The sequence below is a fragment of the Myotis daubentonii genome, chromosome 1 (genome assembly GCF_963259705.1).
Source record: "Myotis daubentonii chromosome 1, mMyoDau2.1, whole genome shotgun sequence".
NCBI lineage: Eukaryota > Metazoa > Chordata > Mammalia > Chiroptera > Vespertilionidae > Myotis > Myotis daubentonii.
In genome coordinates, this window is record NC_081840.1 from 164,941,777 (window position 1) to 164,966,345 (window position 24,569).

Below are 24,569 nucleotides of genomic sequence, written 5' to 3' on the forward strand. Positions count from 1 at the left end.
CTCAGATGTTAAAATTCTGTTTGTGTCTCTGTCAGAGTTTTCAGCAGGTGTGGAATCATAACTGCTTAAATTTGATTATGGATGATTTTTCTAACATCAGGGCCCGATTGGAAATATAGTATATAAATAAACATTGTTTTTTACAAATGGTGTTAAAATTAACTACAAATAGAAATATTGTCTCCAGTAATATTTGTTTAGTAGCATTATATGCTGGTGCTTTGAGATTTACATGTGCCACCTGGTTAGAGGAGCTATTGATTCCCTGATACCAAAATATTTAAAAAATAATAATTCGATGTTATAACAAAGTGAAGATCATGTGTATGAGAGAATTAGCCTAGTTTAGATTTTCTACCTTTGGTTTGTTAAAGGAGAAAATGTTCTCTGGGGAGGGAGATTGTATTCTGGGTATATACTCCTTGCTGACATTGGTTTTGTTGATATGCTCTCCTGAGTTTTAGGCCTGGGAGGAGAGTTTGACTTGCTGAAATATTCTGTAACTGGGATTGTCATCTTATTTCTTCTTATAAACATTGCAGGTTTGTGCTCAGCCTCTAAAATAGAAAAAAAATCGAAATAAGATCATAATTGAGACATGGGACTTCTGCCATGTTTTAGTAGCAAATAACATACAAAAAATCTATATGACGTTTAGGTGAACCAAATACGCTCCAAATTCATAAAATAATCTATTCTCATCTTTTGTATCATCTGCTCATCTTGAATGAGTTATTTGTTCTATTGCATGTAGGTATGTTCTTTGCTCTTAGAATTAAACATTACTTTGGTAAGAATAAATTAGGGCTTTTGATGGGCATCATGGGACTAATGAGAAAAAGGAGAAGGATCTATTGTCTTGATAGACAAAAAATAGACAAGTTTGTTAAAACAAGTTATTTGCACTCATGAGACCTCTACAAGGCCTACATGGTCACATCCAAGGAAGAATAAGGATTTGGGGAGATGCTAAATATCAACACTGGACACAAAGGTGTATGATTTAGGGATTCTTATACAAAAGTTTTCCAAATATCTATACAGGGTAAAATAGATTTGGGACCAACAGGTAAAACATAAAACTGAATAATAGAAACATCCCTATCAGGATTTTGTAGTCCTGCGGTGAAGAGTTTTATAGAAGACAGATACAATAGACAATCCTTGGCATGTCAGAATAAGGGGATATTTTCTAATTTCCAAATTACACTTATTATTGCCTATTAGCAGATAGAGCCCCTTTTGGGTTGGTTAACTCCAACAGAACCCGCTAGCATCTGGAATTCTAATTAATTACCACATCATTCCTGGTTTAAGGGGAACTTGTAGAAATAATAAGGCAGACTTTTGTTTGAGGCTAGTAGACATAGTTTATAGCCATTGCTCTATAGTCATTGTTACTGTGCTTATTTTAAGGCTAGGAGCTACCAATCCCACTGGGATATTTCAGTGGGGCTATTTTGGATCAATGTAGGTCTTTCCACAATTCTTGAGTTTTCGTGGTCCAAATCATAGGCTGGGGCTGGGCTTCTGAGAGGGACACAAAACTGCTCCTCTCTTTCATATACCAGCTATCTCATGGGGCATCTGCAGGCTGATTGCCATTTTACTGTTTCTCTGGTTGACTTTGTGTCTAGTGAAAATCATTTGGCTCAATGACAGTTAAGCTGTGAAGAACCAAAACTCTGAGATCATTGTCTTTTTGTTAAGTCAATCCAGGGCTCCTCCTGTCACCTAGAGTTCCCTGTGTCTTGCTTCTCAAAGAGTGTCTGTCCCTGAGGCACTTAACCTTTCAAAACAAATTTATGTCAAATGTATCTCTATGAGAAGTTCAGCAGATGCTGCCCCTTAGAGTAGCTGGAAGTCACTATTGTAGTTTACTAGCGAGATACTTACTAGTCTCCTTATAACAATTCAGTAATTATCACAAACTATACTTAACCTTTTGGTACCACCTTGTTTTCTTCAGATCCTTGACTTGACACTCTAAATCAATTGGAGAAAAAGAAAATGAAATTCACAGATACAAGTAAGTATAATAAGTATTTTCTATAGGGTGCATTATCATCATATAAGCTAAGTAATGTTGTCTTAAATAGCCTATTCCAATTCTTTGTGTTTCAAAGTAGATAGTATTAAATGTATTTTCCAATGAAAAATTCTTCTGACTTTGGGTAAATATCTAAACTAGTACATCATACTAAGGTAGAGAGACTGACCCTGACAACCTCCCAGTTTCTAATTTTTTTCTTTTAGTCCTCACCTGAGAATTTTTTATTTTTTTTTATTGATGAGGGAGGGAGGGAAGGAGGGAGGAAGGAAGAGAGAGAGAGAGAGAGAAAGAGAGAGGGGGGGGGGGGAGAGAAACATCTGTTAATCAGTTACCTCCCATATGTGATTGAATACCCTGACCAGGAGTTGAACCCACCAGTCTTCAGTGTCTGGGACAATGCTCTAACCAGTCAGGGCATGCCGATTTCTAATTTTATGAAACTAAGGTGGAGACAAATTGCAATGCTACAAAATCCTCCTCTGTCTGAATACTTTTTAAAGTGACCTATTATGTGTTTTGAATATTTACTGTCTCTGAATTTAAGTTTTATTCAACTTTTGTTTGTTTGTTTGTTTTGTTTTGTTTTTTTAGTTTTTCTTTATTTTTATTGTTGAGACTATTACAGATGTCTCCATTCCTCCAGCCCCCTTTGCCTGCTTTTAAACCAATGATGGTAGGGAAGTTTTGGCAGATAGGTCAAATAAGAACAAGATGCCATAGCTACTGAATTCTGGGTTATTCAACTTTTAATTTTAAAGCAACGAGATTCTCTCTCCCAGCTTAAATAACATCTTACCGCATTCTTTCATCATGATGTTATACACAAAGATGCATTTTCTTTTGTCATTGAAATTGTAAGATTTAGAAAGAATTTCAATTGAAATATTTCCCAATCCCCTTAATAGTTATTTTTCCCTCTGACAACCCCCAGGAGTATGTCAAAGATAATCAAGTGAAGCAATGTACTTTAACCTTCCATTGTTTATACAAAAAAGTGATGCCTCTATGATACGCATTTAACAAGCTATACAATAACAATACAATTTAGATTTTCTTTATAGCTTTTATTTTTAAGTAAACTAAAAAAATATACTATATTTTCTTAGATTTTGGGTGGCTACTCTTGCCCTTAGAGCAAGTATGTCAAACTCGTGGCCCATGGGCCGCATGCCTCTTTTATTTGGCCTCTGTTAGCCTTTGAGTTTGACATGCTTGCCTTAGAGGAAAGAAAAGTTTGCTCAAAAAGAAAGGTTATTGGGTAAGGAAGACCTAACCTCTGCAAAAATGCTCTGAAAAATAGTATTTAGCCCTAGCTGGTTTGGCTCAATGGATAGAGCACTGGCCTGCGGACTGAAGGGTTCCAGGTTTGATCAGGGCACATGCCTGGGTTGCAGGCTCAATCCCCAGTAGGGGGCATGCAGGAGGCAGCCGACCAATGATTCTCTCTCATCATTGATGTTTCTCTCTCTCTCTCTCTCTCTCTCTCTCTCTCTCTCTCTCTCTCTCTCTTCCTCTCTAAAATCAAGAAAATATATGTATTAAAAAATAGTATTTAGAGTGATTTTCATTACATTTATGAAAATGAAAAAACCCTACAAAACTAAATACACATTGTTGTCATTTACTGGATAAAGAGGAGTCTTAAAAACTCAGCATGTTTCTAAATATAATGAAAAGAGAATTAAAAATCTTCATGTACATATGCCCTCTACGTGGCCAGGGTGTCTAATTACCTGGCCAGTTGATGTCCTTCTCCAGGTCTGGTCAGCACTTTTGATTTCACAGGTGAATATGAAGGAGATTTAACTTTGGTTAGCTTCCCAGTCACCGCTGCTGGTTCCGCGGAGACGCTTCTTCTCAGCGGGCGAGTCAACAAGTTTATCTCAGACAGCTCAGCATGAATCAAAGCTGAGACCCACTCTTTCTCTGATTTAACAAAAGGGGTGAGAGCGGCATGAAGGTTGTAATGATCACTGTCTAGACACACTGAACTACTTTTCTCACCCAGCACGCCCGTGTAAAGGCTGCTGATCTGTTTTCTGGGTGGGCCCCTATGTGGGAATCAACATTTCTGCAGAGAAGTTGGTTTACAACAACCTAGTTTCTGATGACCTGTGGTACTGTAGTGCCCAGAGTAGTTAACTCGCTGAGGGATTGCCCATGAATGGCAGTGGAGTAGTTTTCAAATATTGAGTATAAATCTCAGCCTTACAGGCCACTGCCACATGAAAAAAGAAAAGAAAAGAAAAAATATACCTCTAAAAATAATAAGTACAATGTGATCTTACAGATGGATAGTTAAATCATAGTTACAAGCATATCTAGAAAGAAATACACTGTTCACTGAAATGATGCCTGTGATAGTTTTATTTATTATTATTGGTCTTCTTTTATTTTTTTTCTGGTTCCTCCCCGGCCCCTAACAATAAGCACTTATTTCTTGTGTAATTTTGTGTTACATTCTTAAAAAGGAAATATAATAGAGAATAACTAGAGACTTCTTACCCCCAAATACTTCTCAATTGCCTGCCAAGTAGTCTTGAATTCCTAGGGTAAGGAACTATTTCCCAAATGCTCCCATTTAAAATATTACTCTGTTTTGGCACATTGGTATTTCCGAACTTTGATTAGTACAATGGTTCTCAAATAGTTGTCCCCAGACCAGCATTATTGACATCATCCGCGGGGACTTCTTAGAAATGCAAATTCTCAGGTTTTACCCACCTCAGATGTTTGGCCTGATGACCAGCTAGGTGTGAGGATAGCTGCTCTATGCTATTTATGGTTGTCCCATTAAGACTGGCATGTGTTTTCATGGACTAGGCCAAGAAGGGCCTAAAGGAGGCCAGGAGATGGTTTGGGTGGGGAATTGGCAGAGCTGTTAGAATCTGGATCTTGGACAGCTGTGCTGCCATCCATACCAAAGGGAGAAACAGGCTCTGTGTTAGTCTCACCTTTTGAACTTGCGTGAAGCAGCCACTGTAGAACTTCGGCCAGAGAATCAGTATGTAAAATGTTACAGAGCTTTGCCAGAATCTGATACAGAATATTAGAATTACATGGTGAGCAAATAAATGGCACAAGGCTTATAAAGTTCCCTTTACTTTCTCCACAGTCTCATCCTCCCAGATGTCACTATGTACACAGTGTTCAATTAAATCAACTGGGATTTTAGCTTGGGAGCCTGCACAATCTTTAAAGAAACAACACCTCCAATACAGGTAGTAATAGTTTAGGTTACAGGATGCGGTTTCCCTTGTTTTGTCTGTTCATTACCAACATTATCTGGAGGAGACATTTGTTTTTCTTCTTTTGGGGAGTTCATCCTTTCCCTTTGCACCATGGGGTTCTAATGGGGACCTTCCAGTCACAGCACTGTCCCCTCTGTACTGCTTGCTCCTCTCTACAGGAGTGAATCGAGCTGGATTCATCATTGTTCTTCAGTTCCCTGGATAGTGATTGGCCCATTGGGATAGGAATCTAATTTCCATTTGTAAATCAGAATCCTTCTTTGACAGTTTTTATCAGGAGGTAAGGGCTGAAGTGTGGATGATAGAGGAGATTAATATATGAAATAATGAATTCTAATAAAATGGACTATAATTAAGTATTAAAGTGCAAAGTATTAAGCTCATGATATTTCCAGTTTGGCCCTAAACTCCATCTGCTGTTAGAATTTAGACATATCTGAAATTCATGCCTCTCTCCTTAACTTCAGTCCTATGTAACCAGCAGTCTACTAGATGTATCCATTTAGCTGTACTATAGTGACTTTGCACAAAATATCTAAAACTAAATCTCCATCTTTCCCTCCCTAAAACCTGCACTGAACTCGCTGTTCCTCCCGGTTCCCCTGTCTCAGTGCACAGCAGGAGCATATATGAATGTATGTCCAAGGCACAGCCTGGGATTCATCCTGGATGATGCCAAACAAGTTCAGTACACTCTTCCTTCTAAACACTTCTCAGATATTTCCATTTCTCTCTATCGGCACAGCCCTGACAATCCAGTCTCACGCATCATCAATTCTTCCTGGAGATACTGCAGCATCTTTTTTCCTAGTCTCTCTGCCTGAAATATTTTTTTAAATGCTATTAATTCAACAAATATTAGTGTCTGCCATTGAGCTAGATACTGGCGATACAGAATTGAAATTAAAGGGCAGAAAAATCCACTGCCTTATATTGAGCTTTGTTATATTATTACGATTCTTGTCCTCAATAATGTCACATCCTGAAGACAGCAAATTAAATTTGCTTCTAATTTTACAATAAATCAATAGCTATGGCAAAAATAGGAAGAAGAACCCTTTGTACCCTCTGGGCCACTCCGCCTCTAATGGTATTTTCATCAATATGGTGATTGTGTATTACTCCCAGCTTCTTTAACTCATAGATTACTCATTGATCAACTTTGAAAGAATATAAGCATCCTTTTAGTGAGAGGGAGTGGAATATGCTCCCTTCTTTTCACTGAGTTTTGTTACAGAAGGTAGTAAATATATTGGCAGGTGAGTTTCATCTGTTGAAATTTGATTTTAGGATTTGGGAATGTAGGTCCATAGTAGCCCCTACTGTGGGGCTAGAATACCCTATTGGTTTTATGAGGTTTGACCTTTCTGGGGTCTCAACTGAATTCCTGGTGTGTTCAACAAGGTCTCTTCAGTCTGGCAGGTCAGAAGTCCAGCTTCTCTAAGCAACATGCTTCCTCTCATTAGCCTCCTTCCGCCAGGTTTCAGAATCTCCTCCTCTGCAGGCGCAGCTTATACTGGACTAAAGACTGGTGCAACCCTGGGCAGATTTTCGGAGCTCATTCTCTCCACAGACCCCTTTTCCTCAGAATCTTAATTTCCAGCTACTTCAGCATCCCCCAAACCTGACATCATTATCCTTTACTGTTAACATAGGTCCTTATCAGGGATTATTCAATAACAAGTCTTACAACCATGTCAAACTCACAGCCCGTGGGCCGCACGTGGCCCACAATGAATATTTTTGCAGCCCAGCCAATATAACGGTGTGAGCAGTTGTTTACAGTTATGAAAGGAAATAAGTCTCCTGTCAGACCCAGAATTACTGACATTCACCTTGGGTCAGTTTTGGAAGTAATCACGGCGAACAAGATTTCCCCCAAAGTAGGAAAGATGGTAGCAGAGAAGAAATTCCAAGTGTCAGGAAGACAACATTAATTTTATCATTGCTCTTGTTCTTTTTTATACTATACTTTTTGAAACAAACCTACATTTCCATGAAAATTGAAGCTTTTGTTTTGTTTTTGCGGCCCACATAAACTTAAACCTTGTTTATTTGTTCCAAGTTAGCTTTTGAATTTGACATGCTTGCCTTACAACATGTCCTGTTAATTTGCAATTGCTACTACTGATACTTATTTTAAAATTCTGTCAGAGTTATCATTACAATATTTTGGCCCTTAATTCATTGTAGTGAGTCTTACAGTGAGGTAAGGTGGAAGCTACCCTGGGATCTAAAGAAGGGAAACATGGGAAACATAGGACCAAGCTTGTTTGGCAAATGCCAAGCCTTTCATTATGTCTAAACCAAATGCTGTGGGGGTTTTTGTTTTGTTTTGTTTTGTTTTGTTTTTAATTTTTATTGGATTGGAGTGCCATTCATTAATAAAACTATATAGGTTTCCGGTGTAAAATTCTATAATACATCATTGTATATTGTATTGTGTGTTCACCTCCCAAAGTCAAGTCTCCTTTTGTCACCATTTGGTGCCCCTTTACCCTCTTCTACCCCCTTTTCCTCTGGTAATATCCATACTGTTGTCTATGAGGTTTTTAAAATCCTTCACCTTAAACCAGTGGTTCTCAACCTCCTGGCCCTTTAAATACAGTTCCTCATGTTGTGACCCAACCATAAAATTATTTCCATTGCTACTTCATAACTGTAATGTTGCTACTGTTATGAATCGTAATGTAAATATCTGATGTGCAGGATGGTCTTAGGCGACCCCTGTGAAAGGGTCGTTTGACCGCCAAAGGGCTCGCGACCCACAGGTTGAGAACCACTGCAAACAAACAAAATCGGGACAGACTCATAGATACAGAAAACAAACTGACAGCTGTCAAACACTGTTTTCTTAAGAGTGATGGGATTCCAGGGAGAAGTAAGACTACAAGATAACATTAGGCCTTGGATTTCAGGCTAAGTGGTTTTAAATCAATTCAGTTGTCCAAGGGGAACCCAAGAGTTTTAAAGATGCTAAGAGATGTGAATTATTCTTGTTTGTTCATGCTGTACCCAAGTTGGAGATTAAATAAACTTGCCCCTTACTTTGATTTCCTGGTCCAGGTAGTTTGGTATGCATATGGTGCTCTCCTGGGCGTTAGTCTTGGCACTCAGCGCCTCTGAAGAACAAGGGCCCATAGTAGAGCATGCCTTGGGAGGTGAGGGCGGATTTTTTACCTCACTTTCCTAAATCAAAGATATAATAAATATGCATTTTCATCCACTTATATTTTTTTAAAAAATTAAATGTAAAACAAATCAGAAATATTGTAGCTAAATGAGAAACATACAAAAACGCAAAAAGGGGTTAGTTTTAACTTTCCCTTAAATATCTAATTTTCAAATATTTGCATTTGGAGACAGAACAAATAGTAATACATTATTTACTTTTTGTGAAACCATTTAAAACCCTTCGTTGAACATCAACATAGTAATTTTTAAATGTTTAATGTGTAAATTTTATTTATATTGCTGTTTCAGATAAGAACAAACTCATGACACATAGTAAGATTTTCTGTGGAGTTGGGAGTATTTCTCTTTTATGATTGGAAAAGTTAGTCAAGAGGCTTTGTGGTGTGTCTGTGGATAGTGTGAACTGCTGTCTCCTTACTCTGCTAAATGTCAGCTGAAAGCTGGAGGATTAGAGAAGAAAACTTAATTGTTTCCCTTGATTAGTTGGAAAAGGAAATAGAAAGTCTATTTTCTTGAGTTGGGAGGTAAACTATACTGTTTGCCATAAAAAAAAAAAAAATAGAAAGAAAAGAAAAGAAAGGTTGTAAGAGCATAAAGTCCAAGCAGGTATGGATGTGTGTGCCTATTCCAATAAAGGCTTCTTAACCTTCAGAAGCAAGTGATATACAAAGACACACAGACACTAGTGGCTGAATGTGTCAACAGCTGGGGGCTATGATGACTGGGCTTGATTGAGCAATGTTTAACTGTTGACGTTAGGTGAAATTAAGCTGTATTGTTTTAGATTCATTCTTTTGTTTAAGTTTCTTATGTAGACTTCTAGTTTTGGGGAATAGTAACCCTCCCACTAAGCATAACTACAAGGCAGGTTAAAATAAAACAACAATAACAAAAAAGCAATGTCAAGGAGTGAATTAAATAGAGATGAATAGGTCAAAAGGGAAAGGGAAGTGAAAAACTTGAAGCTAACCAGTGCAATATCCATTTTGCCCTTAAATCGTTGACCTTGGAGAATGAGAACTTTCCTTTTGATCTAAAGGTCCTGAATAATAGGACTTAAAGTTCAGGACCCAGACAGGAGCCACCCAAGGGCTATACTCTTAAAGTGAAGGTGACCTATAAATGTAACAGTCCTTGAAGAAATATAGTCATTGATCAAGGCTTAAACATGGTTTAAATTGATTTAGGCTTACAGGGTCTTTGGGTTCCTATAGAAACAAACACAAATTCTCTCCCAAAGAAAATTCATTTACCACGGGCTTCAGATTCCTACACGTAATTTTTCATACATAATATCCAGCAATTGAGCTGTGACTTAAGAAGAAATATAATGCAAATTAGAAAAAATTTTAACTACTGAAAATGTTACATAGCACAATTATGAAAGTAGCTAAAGCAATCCTCAGAGGGAAATTTATAGCTTTAAAATATATACATTAGAAAGATAAAAGAAACTAGACAAGGAACAATAAGTATGTGAATGGAAAGAGAAAAAATATAGTAGTAATCAACAAACTAGAAAAGAAATATATAATATAGAGGATAAAAAATACAAATGGTTGTTCTTTGATATAGTAATAAAATTGATAAACTGTTGAAACTTACCAACAAAAAGACACGAATCAATAAAACTGATATGTAAAAGAGTACATATAACATATCCTGCAGATATTTTAAAAAGAATATGAGGATATTATGTATAACATTGTTGATAAATTTGAACGATTATATGAAATGAATAATTTTTAGAAAAAGAATATATTATCAAAATCAATTCAAGAAGAAATAGAAAACCTGAACAATTCTATAACAAAATAAATTTCAAATCAAATAATATTATCAGGATTGAAGACAGTAATTTAGTAATGATTAAAGGTATATTTTATCAAGGGGACATAAAAAACCTACATAGTTATATTTCTAATAAAAAAAAAGGTTCATATGACCTGTTTAAAAAAACGATAGGAGTGAAAAAAAAAAAAGAAATCCACAATTATAGTCAGAGATTTCAACACCTCTCTCAATAATTGATAGAAAAAGTAGACAGCAAATCAGTAAGGCCATTGAAGACTTGAATGAGAATATCAACCAATTTGACCTAATTGATATTTATGTTACATTATACCCAACAACAGCAGAAGAGTGAACATTCCTTTTCATGGACACCTAGAACATATATCAAGATCAACCATATTCTGGGACATATAACAAATCTCAATTAATTTAAAAACTTTCAGATTATTCTGGGCTAAGAGCAATTAGCTGGTGTAGACATTCATGTCCCTCTAAAGGGTGTTGGTCACATTGCCCAAAATTATTGCAATCAGCCAGTTCTTCTCTAAAGTCCAGTGGCCTATTAACAGAAATATGTGAATGAGGCTTACAAGAAGGAGAGCAAAGACATCCTAACACAATATGACTAGACCCTACTGTCAGCTGATCCCCATCACTGTGAATTTGAAAAGCTCAGGATCCCTGGTGCTCACTGCCAGAAATATTCCTTGTGACCATGGACATAAGAATTATAAATGATATATTTGAAATTATATAGAAAGGATAACACTGAGGAACCAAGATGCTGGCATAGGTAAACGCCTGTACTTGCTGCCTCCCACAACCACATCAAAATTACAACTAATAGGTGGAATCTCAATACCAGATATCAAGCTGTATTACAAAGCCACTATTCTTAAAACAGCAGGGTACTGGCACAAGAACAGACATATAGATCAATGGAATAGGATAGAGAACCCAGAAATCGACCCAAACCACTATGCCCAATTAATATTCGACAAAGGAGGCAAGAGCATACAATGGAGTCAAGACAGTCTCTTCAATAAATGGTGTTGGGAAAACTGGACAGATACATGCAAGAAGATGAAACTAGACCACCAACTCACACCATACACAAAAATTAACTCAAAATGGATAAAAGACTTAAACGTAAGACGGGAAACCATAAAAATACTAGAGGAATCCACAGGCAGCGAAATCACAAACATATGCCAAAGTAATTTCTTCTCTGATACTGCTCCTAGGGCAATGGAAACTAAAGAGAAAATAAACAAATGGGACTACATCAAAATAAAAAGCTTTTTGCACAGCAAAGAAAACTATCAACAAAACAACAAGAAGACCCACTACATGGGAGAACATATTTGCCAATATCACCAATAAGGGTTTAATCTCCAACATTTACAGGGAACTCATGCAATTTAACAATAGGAAGATAAACAATCCAATCAAAAATGGGCAACGGACCTAGATAGACACTTTTCAAAAGAGGACATACAGAAGGCCGAAAGACATATGAAAACATGCTCAAAGTCACTAATTATACAAGAGATGCAAATCAAAACAACCATGCAGTATCATCTCACACCTGTCAGAATGGCTATCATCAACAAATCAACAAACAACAAGTGTTGGAGAGGATGTGTAGAAAAAGGAACCCTTCTGCACTGCTGGTGGGAATGCAGACTGGTGCAGCCACTGTGGAGAACAGTATGGAGCTACCTCAAAAAACTAAAAATGGAACTCCCATTTGACCCAGTGATCCCACTTCTAGGAATATATCCCAAAAAACCAGAAACACCAATCAGAAAGGATATATGCACCCCTATGTTCATAGCAGCACAATTCACCATAGCTAAGATTTGGAAACAGCCTAAGTGCCCAACAGCAGATGAGTGGATTAAAAAACTGTGGCACATCTACACAATGGAGTACAATGCTGCGGTAAAAAAGAAGGAACTCTTGCCATTTGCAACAGCATGGATGGAACTGTAGAGCATTATGCTAAGTGAAATTAGCCAGTCAGAGAAAGATAAATACCACATGATCTCACTCATTTGTGGAATATAGAGAACTACATAGACTGATGAACAGAGACAGATCCAAAGACAGAGAAACAGCGATCAGACTATCAATCCCCAGAGGGAAAGTAGGGGAGGGTGGGGGTAAGGGGAAGAGATCAACCAAAGGACTTGTACGCATGCATATAAGCCAAACCAATGGACATGGACAGCAGGGGGATGAGAACATGAGTGGGGGGGGGGAAGAGGTTGGGGGTTAATGAGGGATAAGGACATATTTGTAATATGTTAACCAATAAAGAAATTAAAAACAAATAAATAAATAAATGGGGGGAAAATTACAACTAAAATACAGAACAACTATCATCCAGAACCACGGGAAAGCTGGCTGAGTGGAAGAACTACAACTAGAGAGGTAAAGAACATTGAGACTGGTAGGAGGCGCGGAGGCACAGAATAGGCTGCTCTGGCACACGAGTGTGCTGCTTTTTTAATCGGGAGGGAGATCACCTCTTTGGAGGTCACCTGGAGGAGCAAGGAGTCCCAGCCCCACTCCAGACCCCCAGCCCAGGGTCCCAGAGCTGGGGAAAGAAGTCCCTGGCACTGCGAACTGAATTTACAGGCTCCCGCTTGCTCTGTGACCCAGTGCTGGGTGAGGCTCTGGGGGACCCAGACACATATGGGGAAAAACTGAACTGTCTGTCATCAGGGCAAGAATGCGGGGGTAGCTTTCTTTCAGACAGAGGTGCTCACAGCGGTCATTGTTCCCATGCTGAGATCTATCCAGTGCAGCCATTTCTGTTTTCTCAGCCTTGGAGATTTCCTGAAATCCCACCCCACCCAATTTACAACCCCACCCAAGCTGTGCACAGTGGCTTTTGCATATGAATGGCCTGTCCTTTCTCAGCCTAAAACCTGTCAAACAAGCTGCAGCTGGGTCAGGGAGTGTCAAAACTATCAATTAAAGGCCCAAGGTCGGCACCAGCACCAGCCTGCCTTGCTTCACAGCTGGGCCTTGCATGGACACTTCCAAAGCCAATACAAAGAGGAGGAATCTGCAGATCTCTCTGTAGCTCCTGCTGGGTGGCCTCAGGCAGTGGCTGACTTTTCACCTCCTTGGAGATCCAAGAGCCAGTGTACCCAATGATCAGTGTGAGACCATACCAGATTACAACTCTTCACATCCATAGTGACACACTCATAGGGCAGACTCAGGGAGCACCAAAGCCCCACTGAAGCAAGTCCTGCCCCATAAGGGTGTCTCCTGCACAGCGGCTCTCCCATTGTATTCGAAGCTGGTCCCCACAGCCAATTGGCCTGGAGGTCAATTCCTCTAAGCAATGAAGGCTCAACTACAAGACTGCACACAGACCACAAAGGGGTGCACCAAGAGTGTCCACCTCAGGTGAATGGGGAGGCTGAGCCACTGGGCCCTATAGGACACCTACTACAAAAGGCCACTCTATCAACTCAAGGAGACATAGCAGCTCTACCCGATACATAGAAACAAACACAGGGAAGCAGCCAAAATATGGAGACAAAGAAATATGCCACAAATTGAAGAAATGGAAGAAAGAAAACTACTGGATGTAGAGTTCAAAACCACAGTTATAAAGTTACTCAAGAATCATCTAGAAACCTCTGAGGAACTTAGTGAGACTTTCAAGGATCTTAGTGAGAATGCCCCTCCCCCCCCAAAAAAGGAAAAGGGCCAGTCAGAAGTTAAGCATACATTGACTGAAATAAAGAATAATATACAGGGATTCAACAGTAGACTAGAGGTTCCCAAGAATCAAGTCAATGATTTGAAATACAAGGAAGCAAAAACCACCCCACCAGAAGAGCAAAAAGAAAAAAGAATCCAAAAATTTGAAGATAGTGTAAGAAGCCTCTGGGACAACTTCAAGCTTACCAACATCTGAATTATGGGGGTGCCAGAAGAAGAGAGAGAGCAAGATATTAAAAACCTATTTGAAGAAATAATGACAGAAAACTTCCCCTACCTGGTGAAAGAAATAGACTTACAAATCCAGGAAGCACAGAAAACCCCAAACAAGAGGAATTCAAAGAGGACCACACCAAGACACATCATAATTAAAATGCCAAGGGAAAAAGACAAAGAGAGAATCTTAAAAGCAGCAAGAAAAAAACAGTCAGTTACCTACGAGGGAATACCCATATGACTCTCAGCTGATTTCTCAACAGAAACTGTGAAGGCCAGATGGAGTGGCAAGAAATATTCAAAGTAATGAATAGCAAGAACCTACAACCAAGATTACTCTATACAGCAAAGCTATCATTTAGAATTGAAGGTCAGATAAAGAGCTTCACAGACAAAAAAAAGCTAAAGGAGTTCATCACCACCAAACCAGTATTATATGAAATGCTAAAGGGTATTCTTGAAGAAGAAGAAGGAGAAAGAGGAGGAGGAGGAGGAGGAGGAGGGGGAAGAGGAAAAGGAGGAGGAGGAAGAGAAGGAGAAGGAAGAAGAAAGAAGAAGAAGGTAAAGATAAAAAATTATGAACAATAAAGTGACAACAAATGCATATTTATCAACAAGTGAATCTAAAAATCAAATGAATAATAAATCTGATGAACAGAATAAACTGATGAATGGAATAGAATCAGGGGCATGGGAATGGAACAAACTGACGATTCTCAGAGGGAAGGGGATATAGGGGGGAAGAGATTAGACGAAGATCTTATATGCATGTATGCAGTACTAATGGACACAGACAACAGGGTGACAAGGGCCTGGGGTGGGGTGGGAACCGGGTGAAGGGGAGCTATGGTGGGGGGAGGGGGAGAGGGAAATCTGTAACAATCTCAACAATAAAGATTAAAAACAGCATATTACGCTTTGATTGGTTGAACGGCCAACTGGACCACTGGACACTTAGCATATTAGGCTTTTATTATATAGGATAACAACTTGGATGAATCTTAAAATAATTATGTTGAATTAAAGAAAACATATTAAAAAAAGAAATCTCAGTATATAATTTCATTTATATAAAATCCTAAAAATTGCATGCTAAATCTTTAGTGTTTGCCCATGGGAGGACCGGGATCATGAGAAAACTTTGATTGCTATGGAGGCTTCCATGGTGTGGATATATATTTATCAAAAATCATCAAATTGTGTACTTTGTAAGTATAAGATGAGGCAAAAATAGGTTTACAACTGTGAGTACAGTTTATTCTTGTATGATTATTTATTAATAATATTATTGATTGTATTGTTTTCCATAAAAAAACTGTAAACCTACTTCTGCCTCACCCTGTGTGTGCATTTTACATCATGTTAATTATGCTTAAATAAAGCTGTAAAAAATATTGTGAAACACGGTATCTTTTCAGAAAAGTACATGAAGAAGAATGAGGAGAGGGAATGATAAAAGTAAAACTAAATAGGTAGTTGTAAATAGTTGTTTCTTTACCTTTTTAATTACTAAGGGATTCTCACTGGAAGTTTTGAAGCACTCCTTGATTTTTCTACAGGGCTCTGAAATGATATTGAGGGAAAATACACTTAGATCAAACTGAAAAAAACTGTCCTATCACATGCCATATATGTCAGTTGCTGAAATAGATGGAAGTATCTCTAAATTTCAATTAAGATCAACCCCTGGATCTGTTTATAAATATTAAAAAATTCACAGGTAGAATTATACTACAATAACATAATAAAAGCATATCTATATTATAAAATGAATTCTATAGCCAGGAAGATGATATAAAGAAACATTGCAAGAGCTTTCTTGATCTGGGTAAACTGTTTTTGAAAGTACTTATTTCAATGTAAAATAATTTTTTCTCTGGTTCCTGTTCATGTAACTGTCACTTTCTCTAATTACAGAGATTGTATGTGTGCTGTTTGCTCTGTGGACAGAAAGTGAAGATGTATGCTGAGTTAAAATTAGATTCTTTATTTGATTTCTTGTTTCATCAGTCTCTCAACCCCATCCATTCCATACAGTCATCTAACTAAATCCCCCTAAATTACCCTAAAACTACTTAAACATTTGCTTAATTTTCCCTTGCATTAATTAAAGATATATCCTGTTTATGTGATGCTATCTTTTTTACTAAACCCATAGTACATACAGCAATTCTTTTAAAGGTGAAAAAAAATTGTGTATATACCCAATAGTATCTGAATTCATTACTTAGAGTATGGAAAACAAAGTCATGGGTGTGAATCTATTAAGAGAACTCTTGTGGGAAACAAAAACCACTCTAGTTATTCTAAGCAAAAATAATACAGGGAATTGGTTGTTTCTAATATCATTGGAAGGGCTGGATCAGTGAACTCTGGTCTCGACCCTTCATAAATCATTTCAAAAACAACATCATGCACCTAGCCTACCAAGGAAGCACAGCCTTATCACAGGCAGAAGGGAGGGGAGTCAGGAGGTCATGGCCACTTCAGTGGCTATCACCACATCCATGAGGCTAAAGATTAGGCACTGGATCACTGCTACAATCCAAAAGCCATCTTATTGGCTGATTTTGCCTTTTGACACCTATAAATCCAGTATCTGAACACTGGGATGTTGTAGCAAAAAACAAAAATATCTTTGTCTCCAGTCATACTTGATAGCAGACATAAACCAAAAAGATGACCTCAGCCGGACATCTGTGATATAAATTTTGCCAGATGGCAATACCTAATTCCCATCATAGGACTCCTACAATATAATTTTTAAATTCCTACACTTTACAGCATAAGAAGGGACACTATAAGAAGGTGGAATAAGTAGGCTTTGATTCTTCATTGCTAGTGGGAAGGTGGGAAGAGAAACTCCTAAATAAAAGATGAAATGAGTTAACAAGCATGCAGACCGTAGAATGGAATCACATAGTAAGTACGCTGTTAGTGATCCCTCTTATTATCTTTTGAAAGGTGTATATTTTACCATATTATACCAAAATAATTTTCATGTGCCCCCAAATTTTAGTAATACAGGGCAGGAGAAAGAGAACAGGATATAATTTCTACTATCCAGAATTCCTTCTATTTTATCTTGATCTTTAGATTTTGCCATATGTGCCTTTCTTTTATTAGTTTAAGGTGTACAACATAATGATCTCATAGCAAAATGATTATCACAATACACTTAGTTAATATCCATCAGTTCACATAGTTACAATTTTTTCTTGTGATGAGAAATTTAAAGAGCTTTTAACTTTCAAATATGCAATACAGTATTGTTAACTATAATCATTATGCTGTACTTTTTAAAATATATTTTGTTTTATTTCAGAGAGGAAGGGAGAGGGAGAGAGATACAGCATGATGGGAGAGAATCATTGAATGGCTGCCACCCCCATGCTCCCTACTGGGTATAGAGTTCACAAACTGGGCATGTGCCTGATTGGGAATTGAACCGTGACCTCCTGGTTCATGGGTCGATGCTCAACCACTGAACCACTTTATGCTATACTTTTGATTAATCTTGCCTCATTTCAATTCAATAAACATTAATTCATTGAATTGTTTATGAAAGACCAGGCACTGTGCTGGAAGCTGGGGAGATGTCAAGAATGGCAAGAACACAGACTTTGCCATTCAGTGGGGAAGATGTAAACATGAAATTCCTTGCCTATTGCATTTCCCCAACTCACTTTTTGTCTGAAGTAGTTTCCCCATCTATGCTGGCTAAAGATTCATTTTTGGTATCTCTTAACTAATTTGGAGAAACTAGAGATTAGAACCACACAAATATGTCTTGGATACAATGAATAATTATTATAATATTTATTAACATTTTTGAACTACTGAATTGAAATTAGAGGGGTAAAACATTTTTATAATGAATAACCTATTTCACAGTGAGAAGATTTCATGGCTGTTTAAAAATCACTGCAGCTGTATTAGCAATCATATAGATTTCCTTCCACTCACCCCCACCATTCCCTGATAGTTTGTTGGAGGCCTCAGGAAAGATTTCATCAGTTGAGTGGGACTCACCAGAATGAGGCCGTGGGGGATGTAAATTGGCACTTTTGGTGGCTGGTGAGACTCCTCTGACTGGGCTCTCCAGGGCTGCAGTGCTGGGTGGGTGACTGCATTTGGCAAATGGTATATTGTCCGTCGTCTCTAAGTGGTTGAACTGGTCAACATCCCACAATGAGTTCTCATCATCCTTCACAGTACAGATAGGAATGTTATTCAAGCCTGAGTAGTAAGGACAAGAAGACCAAACCACCAATTAGATTTGGGGCAGGTGTTTTTTGAGTGATCAGTAATATCCCACCCAATTAGATGTTCTTAAATGTGTGTAAGTTGTATGAACCACTGCGAGTCTTTGAAAATCAGTGTAGCAAATTATATGTGCAATCCATGCTTCCTTGAAATAGCCTGCCATCTTGTTAGCCTGAGAACCAGATCCACATCTTTGATCTTGATCTGAGTCAAGTGGGGTAGGTCTGCCTCTATTCCAGATAGACCTCTCATTTCCCAAGTTTTGATAATGACTAGGAGAGATTATGTTAGCCTTCTTCATGAACACCAGACTGAGATTTTTTGAAAGTATCTAGAATGCCTCAATGTAGAAAGGCATCCTAAAAGGCATACATTGGCTCTTCTTTTGTACTGGCAGGTGGTGAAAAGCTGTTGGAGTTAGGAATAGGAGGCAGGGTAAGGTAGATTGTTAGGGAAGGAAGGAAGGTGAATGTGGTACAAAACCTCCTTTCTCATGTCAGAGTTCTGGGTTCGTTCCCTCTGCTGTAATAGCTATTTGCTTTTGGCTCAATTATTGATTTATAGACAGGCCATCTTTTCAGTACAATACTATATCATGTATGTCGAATTGGACAGCTTAGGGAATGGGGACATGCAGGGCATTGCTCTATGTTAATCGGTGAATTATAAGAGATGATGGTAGATGGTTGCTTTGTTTCACAGAAAGGGTCTCGATAGTGGTTTCATATTTGCCATTCTTCTGAATTTCCCTCTGGTACAATAGGTCCACACCATTCTTATCTATCTGCTCAGATGACATCAAAAAGGTCTTTGCTGACAATACAGCCCATTACACTCTATCTCCCTTTGCTCTTTTATTTTTCCCATAGCATTTGTCACCTGTCGTATCTGTTTGCACATTACTAGGCTGAGCTGCCCCAGAATAGAAACTATGTGAAGCATGGATTTTTGTTTCATTTTCTGTCCTATTTCCAGTATCTAGAATGGTGCCTGGCACAAAGTAGGTGCTTTATGATTATTTGTTAATAATGAATAGATAACATAGCCAAATGCAAAGCTTTGATTTAAGCTAATACTTCGAACTTTACTTATAGTAACTTGTTCCAAATAGAAGTGAGAATACAATTTTCGAAGGTAGCATTACTTCTTATCATTTTATTTTAAACACCTAGGTTTAGTGGCTGATCCAGATGCATAGTGAAAAATTGTTTATCAAATGAAGCATATAACATTAACAAAGAGACAATTAATGTAAAATATCCTATTTTCTGTCTACCTCCTTTAATTATAAAAGATGTATGTGTGTATGCATTTCCCCCCTCGATCTCTATTTTTTTCAACTTTGTTTTTCTTGTTCATTCATACATTTTTTTTTCATTTTTATAAAGAACTTAGATTCCATCTTTCTAACCAAGAGTTAGGAAAGGAGTTAGGAATAGGAGGCAGAGTAAGGTAGGGTAAGGTAGATTGTGAGGGAAGGAAGGAATCAAAATGTGTAAAGTGTCAAATGGACTGCCATTAAAGTGGCGTCAGAGTCAAATGGGACAATATTCAATGATTTAAAGCTAGTCACAGAAATATGAAATTCAATCCAGCAGTGAAGGAGGTTAGCAACAATTTTGGTGGGAGTTTCATTTACTTCCTTGAATATACAGGAGAATTAGGTAGTGGAATCTTGGGCCCAAGAAAGACCAGCTGCCCCTTGAGGGAGTCAAGTTTCTGTACCACCCTATTTTCTTTTAGAGGCATTGTCTTGGATCACGTTCCCTGGAAATAGAAGCTGGGATGGAGAGTTGTGTGAAGAAAATTTATTGGGGAGTGTTCTTGGGAACAACATGTATAAGGAGGCCAGTGAAGCAGGATTGGGCAAAAGTTGAACTGCAATACAGATACCATAGAGGCCTCAGTCAGTTCCACAAGGAGCAGTGGATGGCTCTGGGGAGGTGCCTCAACTCAAGGCAAGGGGGTCAGGCCTTTCTAACTCCCATCAACCTCTCATTGGTCAAACTCCCATTGTGCATGAGAGCTCCCTTGAGCTGCGAGCAATTCCCAGAGAGGGGCTCTGTATAAGCCATTAGTTGTTGACACACCTGGCAGGTGGGTAGCTGGGTGCCTTGGTCCTGAAGCCATGACCTAGGTAGGTGGTTGGTGCACTATAGCATGTACTACAGTAACTGTTGAAGCTTGTGACTAAATACAGGGTGTCTCAAAAAATGTATACATACGTTAACAGCTGATCGCTCAATTTTGAAAACGAATTGCCTTTATAATTATTCAGAGAGTGTGTATACATTTTGGGAGGACAACCTATATTTTTATTTGATTAGTATCAAATATCTTCCACTCAACTGTGAGCTCCTTGAAAATAGGAGGTGTGCTTGTTTTGCTCACCACCATTTCAGTTTCTCAAGGAGTGGCTGCCACATGGAGGTGCTAAATTCTTGTTGAAGGAAAGGAGAGAGTTTTAATAACACCCAAATATTTTGTAGAGCCACTGACATATTTTAAACATAATTTAGAGCTACCTCAGCCATCCAGTAGTTGTGTGTCCTTGAGCAAGTGATTTCATTAAAAAATCATTTGTGCAGCTGTATGGTACAAGTAGAAGTGCAGCAAGCCTCACCTGAGGTTGGGAGATCAGTTAAAAGACCAACTCCCTCATCCAGGTAAGAAGGTATGAGGGGGATGGGCCAGGGCAGAGAGCAGCACAGAGAAAATTAAGACAGAACTTGAGGGTAGAGCAAGAGGAAAGCCCAGATGAGAAGCACAGAATTCCTAAAGGAGATTAGGAAAGTGAAGGCCAAGGGAAAGCAAACACATGTTAAAATAAAGAAGTCATAATGTCCTAGGAATCTATTGTCTTGGCAAAAACTGAGGACAAGGTCTTTAGCAACCCACATGAGAAAAACATTGCATTTTAATCGTAACTTCCTTCTTCTATGAAGGCAAATACTACTAAGTATTTAACTGAATATAATTTTTTTTCTGGTTTTAAATGCTTGAAAGTACTGGATATATCCCCCTCCCCTTTTTTTACATTCTTCCTTGAATTATCATGTCTATACCGTAGTATAAAACTGCTGGCAAGGGACTGACATTTATGTCTTCAAATCCCCTACAATGTCTACCACGAAGCCTTGCTCATAATCATATATGTTCACAGAAATATATGTTCAGCTGAATAAAAAATTTTCTTTGGAAATCTTTTGAGGCTATATCTGCTAATTCTAGAAATCATAACTGGAATTGAAATGAAAGAGAAGAGCAGTCAGTTCAATTTCAAAGAGCAAAGTTTGAGGTGCCCATGAAGCATCCAGTGTTTCACATGTGGACAGTTAAATATAAAGGTCTAAAGTTTAGAAGAGGAGTCTAGGATACACTTTTGAAAATATTTGCCCTACAGAGGGTATTTGAAACTTGTGAATGGGTAAATTTGACAAGGCTCTCAGTAAATTAGAGAGAGAAAATGGTCAATGACCGCACTGTGGAGGAACTCCAACATTTACTGCAGAATCAGCAAAAATAAAAGCCGGAAAGGAGAAACCATAGAGGTAGGAGAAAAAATAAATGCACAGCAAAAGAAACCATCAATGAAACAACAAGAAGGCCCACTGCATGGGAGAACATATATTTGCCAATGTTATCTTCAATAAGGATTTAATCTCCAAGATTTATTGGGAACTCATACAACTTAACAAAAGGAAGATAAATAATCCAATAAAAAAATGGGCAAAGGACCTAAATAAACACTTTTTGAAAGAGGACATACAGAAGACCAAGAGACATATGAAAACATGCTTAAAGTCACTAATCATCCGAAAGATGCAAATCAAAACGACAATAAGGTACCATCTCACACCTGTCAGAATGGCTATCATCAACAAATGACAAGTGCTGGCAAGGATGTGGAGAAAAAGGGGCCCTTGTGCACTGCTGGTGGGAATGTAGACTGGTCAGCCACTGTGGAAGACAGTATGGAGTTTCCTCAAAAAATTAAAAATGAAACTTCCATTTGACCCAGTGATCCCACTTCTAGGAATATATCCCAAGAAATTAGAAACACCAATCAAAAAGGACATATGCACCCCTATGTTTATAGCAGCACAATTCACCATAGCTAAGATTTGGAAATACCCTAAGTGCCCATCAGTAGATGAGTGGATTAAAAAACTGTGGTACACAATGGAATACTATGCTGTGGTAAAATGGAAGGAATTCTTACCATTTGTAACAGCATGGATGGAACTGGAGAGCATTATGCTCAGCAAAATAAGCCAGTCAGAGAAAGAGAAATATCATATGACCTTACTCATTTATGGAATATAATGAACAACATAAACTGATGAACAAAAACAGATCCAGAGACAGAGAAGCATCGATCAGACCGTCAAACCTCAGAGGGAAGGAAGGGGAGGGTGGGGGTAAGGGGGAGAGATCAACCAAAGGACTTGTATGCATGCATGTAAGCCTAACCAATGGACACAGACACCAGGGGGGTGAGGGCATGAGTGGAGGGGGTGGGGGGGGGATAGAGGGATAAGGACACATATGTAATACCTTAATCAATAAAGAAAAAATAACAACAAAAAAACACGGTGGTACATCTATATAGTGGAATACTATGCTGCTGTAAAAAAGAAGGAACTCTTATCATTTGCAACAGCATGGATGGACATGAAGAGCATTATGCTAAGTGAAATCAGCCAGTCAGAGAAAGATAAATATCACATGATCTCATTCATTTGTGGAATATAATGAGCAGTATAAACTGATGAACAAAAGTAGATCCAGAGACAGAAAAGCATTGAACAGACTGTCAAACCCCAGAGGGAAGGCAGGGGAGGGAAGGAGTTGGGAGAGGGGGGTTAAGAGATCCACCAAAGGACTTGTATACATGCATATTAGTATAACCAATGGACACAGACACTAGCCAGGTGAGGGCATGTGCTGGGGCGTGGGAGTGGCCGAGGAGAGGTCAATGGGGGGAAAAGGAGATGTATGTAATACTTTAATCAATAAAGAATTAAATAAATAAATGGTGTTACGGGAACTAAATCTTAAAATGTGAAAGAAAGAGAGGGAAAGATGGGAGGAGAAAAAGATGAAGGAATGGAGGGAGGGAGGAAGAAAGGAAGGAAAGAAGAAAGGAAGAAGGGAGGCAGGGAAGAAGAGAGAAGTGGGGTGGGTAAAACGTGCTTCTTCAGGGCTGGTATTTAGCATGCAGATGCTAGCATGGCTGTGCAAGTTGTTAAAATATTGAAATAATCTTATACCATTTGTCCATTGCTTCCCTGAACTCCCTAAGTGGCCTCCTTTCCTAATAATGGGGTAATTCAAGCATGAAGACCTGGCACAGGGGGTGCCGCCAGCCTCTGCTTTAGCTCCAGTCCTGGCATCTGGTCGCCATAGTCAGTGCCTGTGCCTCAGCAGGGGTTCGATGCTTTGAACTGCACCTCTGTGTTTACCCACCTGAATCCCCAAGTAGCCTGTGTAGAGAAGAGACACATTCTAGGACCTGAGTCACCTTACCTTTGATGTGGCAGACCCTTCTGGGATGAGGGGTGTGCCTGACTAGATAACAACTTCCATTTCTAGACATACTATGGCTGCTTTTGCTCTCAAACTGAGGAGTAGACGCTGAGGATTTGAGGCTCATGTTCACGGAGTGTTGGTTTCTCCCTCTCCACTGTTGCCACAAAATGCCTTGGGGTCTACCTTAGCCTGGCTTCCACTTCCAAAGGTGCTCATACCCTGAAATCACAGAATGACAATCGTTCCGTCAAAGGGGTTCATGACATTTTCTTACACAGCAATTATTTCTCCACCTTCTTTGTTTGCACTAAATTATTTCTTGTTTCAAAGCAATGTGAAGCTATTCTGCTTTCGGACCACATTTTTTGTAAACTTTGAAATCAATCTAGGCATGGGTGGAACAGAAAAATTTTCTCCTGGAAAAATCAAAACATTTGAGAGAAACTTAGAGTATATTCTATATTGAATTGCATTTAAGGTCACTTGGTTGACTTTCCAACATAAAAATAGATAAC

General features: G+C 38.5%; 1 protein-coding gene across 1 annotated transcript; it reads right to left on the minus strand.

The window, feature by feature from the left end:
- Positions 1-354: 354 nt before the first annotated feature.
- On the minus strand, positions 355-24,279 carry C1H4orf17 (chromosome 1 C4orf17 homolog). The gene is made up of 8 exons (XM_059664838.1): positions 24,052-24,279; positions 18,289-18,495; positions 15,755-15,819; positions 8,353-8,493; positions 5,008-5,089; positions 3,787-3,979; positions 1,943-1,986; positions 355-557 (listed from the first exon to the last, which is right to left on the minus strand). The coding sequence occupies exons 1-8, from the start codon at positions 24,176-24,178 to the stop codon at positions 355-357; spliced, it is 1,062 nt and encodes a 353-aa protein (XP_059520821.1). The 5' UTR covers positions 24,179-24,279.
- Positions 24,280-24,569: the final 290 nt, after the last annotated feature.

Excerpts from the sequence above, each read along its gene's own strand:
- C1H4orf17 (XM_059664838.1), bottom strand. The coding sequence starts at position 24,178 with ATGAGCCTCAAATCCTCAGCGTCTACTCCTCAGTTTGAGAGCAAAAGC. Across the intron at positions 15,820-18,288 it reads TCCCCCACGGCCTCATTCTG|AGCCCTGTAGAAAAATCAAG; the intron begins GTGAGTCCCACT and ends ATATCATTTCAG. Across the intron at positions 1,987-3,786 it reads GAAGGACATCAACTGGCCAG|AGTGTCAAGTCAAGGATCTG; the intron begins GTAATTAGACAC and ends CAATTGATTTAG.